Here is a 2,280-nt window from a genome sequence, read left to right on the forward strand (position 1 = left end):
AAAAATTTAGTATTAAAATCTATAACAAGTTTGTTGGTGAACATCACATACTAATTCTTCGAGCATTTGGCACCAAAGATAGGTAGGACAGAGAGGATTTCATGCTTTCAAGAGACAGTTTGTCTCAGTACTGTATGGTATTGACACGACTATTAAACAGAATTTGTGAAAGTGTCTTAAAGTTTTTACTTAACTGTTGACTGAACATGATATATGAGTATGTGGGATGTTTCCTAAATGCAGTTCCTAGCAATAGATATTAACTGAAAGGAAAACCCCACATCAGTTATAAAATTCAGAAGTGAAAAAGAATGACAAGGGGAGTGCTGGGGATGGTAAGGGCCTCCCTATAGATGCTTGTTTACTGATATGTATATATAAATATAATGTGTGTGTGAAAAGCATGAATAGTAATTACATGTGTGATATCAGTTTTAGATTACATTTTATTTCTATAATACATAACTAAAATATATATTCATAAATATCCATACAAAATACAAAGATATAACATTTTTCCTTGGCTTTCTATTGCTTTATTTTCCTGATTTACTGTATATTTCAGTTATTGAAAGTAATAATTCTAAACCTATATACAGAAATGAAATCTCCCAAATATGAAATTTATGTCAAAGCAAATCCAATATAAAAGTAATATAGGAATAACAAGATTTCCTTTTACAAGTGTTCATCAATCTTTTCTGCCATTTTCAAATACTCTTCAGCCAGAAAAAGTATATATGATATTGCTCCTTGTTCCTGACATCCTCTATTATTTTTCAGAGAACTTTCATTGTTATAAGACTGCTTATATTATAATATATTATAATGATAAGACCAAAACAGCTGTTTGCTAACCATGGGTGAAATTACTGTAGATTTGGAAATGAAATTCAAATTTGAGAGATTGCTCAGCATTCTTTGATGGGCAATGCTGTTACCATAACTAGTAGTGCTGAGCTTTCTGTATATGAGCAATATATATCCATGAACCACAATATAATATGTGTTATTTATATCACAGACATTACATGTAAAAGCAGTAAGCTATTCTTCACCTCAATACAACATAATCTAATTCAAGACCCACTATAGACAATACATTATGAAAATAGAAGTAACATATTATTTATTACAAATATTAACTAGTAAACATGATAAAAACATGTTCATCTTTCTATTTCGATGTGTCGGTGATTCAGAATATGAAACTATCTAGTTCAAATAATTTTTTCACAAGGGCAGTTTCACTGTGTATTCCTATAAATATTGCTTGATTAATGTATTGACAAGTACTGAAAACTTATAAATTTCTAATGAATATATAGTCCTCTTATCATATATTCAAATATATGCATCTCTACAATGAAAATAAATAATCAACTGGTCAATTAGATAAGAAGAAAGTAATTTTGAATTACAATACAAAATCTCTAATATAATTTCCCTTGTCATTTTACCACTGAGTAAGTCTGTAAATATCAGCCATCAAAGAGAAAGATAATGTGAAAGAGATATTTGTAAATCAGGCCAACTTTATACTATGACAATATCAGCATCATCTCGATCCTGTTGAAGGCACTCCTCACAGCCTAGGGGTTCACCTGACACAGAGAGAATAGGATCTGAAAATAAAGAAAGAAATAATTATAAAGATATCAATGAGCTTATGCAAAGATAAGAGTATTTATACTCTGCCTTCCAGACCCTGATCCAAGACATAACTTTGAACCCTTGTGGTATATGATTCATTAATGAATCAGAATAAAACTTTGGCAATCAGACAGCACTTAAGAAGCAATAACTTTGAAAAGAAAAATCTAATCATTAAAAATCTTAGCATTTAGACCATAACAAGAAAGAGCATTTTGAACCAAAAATTAGATTCAGAGATCCAATCAACAATAACATAGGGTGGTGCAATTGCACACTAAATAGACAGCAACAATGCTAAAGTACTCTGTAAAAGGCAAATAAATTAAGCCAGTAACTGACAATGATTATGCAGAAACTGAAATAACAAATTATTACCATTCAGAATGACTTGTGAGGTAACTGCAGGGGACGAAGGATCGAGACCCGTATTAAGGCCTGCTTGCGTGTGGGCACCTTCTCCATCACTCAAGAGATCTTCTTCCTTAACTACACTTTGCAACCCTGTAAAATGAAAAAGTGCTAAAAAAGTGGACTTGCTTTTATTTCCTACTATGAATACAATAGACAGGGTAAACATTATGATGCAGTGCCAATGGTACTCAGGTTCTATGTTATTCAAGAAAA

At 31.2% G+C, this 2,280-nt stretch overlaps 1 protein-coding gene across 3 annotated transcripts in view; it reads right to left on the reverse strand.

Moving 5' to 3' along the window:
- Nucleotides 1-431: 431 nt before the first annotated feature.
- The window catches only part of LOC119591347 (cyclin-D-binding Myb-like transcription factor 1), an 11,382-nt gene continuing 9,533 nt past the window's right edge, over nucleotides 432-2,280 (reverse strand). For 2 of the 3 annotated variants that reach the window (XM_037940082.1, XM_037940081.1), the window contains exons 14-15: nucleotides 2,032-2,157; nucleotides 436-1,625 (exon numbers count right to left, since the gene is read on the reverse strand). In XM_037940082.1, the coding sequence (XP_037796010.1) occupies nucleotides 1,537-1,625; nucleotides 2,032-2,157 (215 nt within the window). In that variant the 3' untranslated portion in view covers nucleotides 436-1,536. Of the gene's footprint in view, nucleotides 1,626-2,031; nucleotides 2,158-2,280 lie in introns of all 3 variants that reach the window. The other variant, XM_037940080.1, reaches the window with a different exon arrangement.

Source organism: Penaeus monodon, chromosome 28, assembly GCF_015228065.2.
Source record: "Penaeus monodon isolate SGIC_2016 chromosome 28, NSTDA_Pmon_1, whole genome shotgun sequence".
Lineage (NCBI taxonomy): Eukaryota > Metazoa > Arthropoda > Malacostraca > Decapoda > Penaeidae > Penaeus > Penaeus monodon.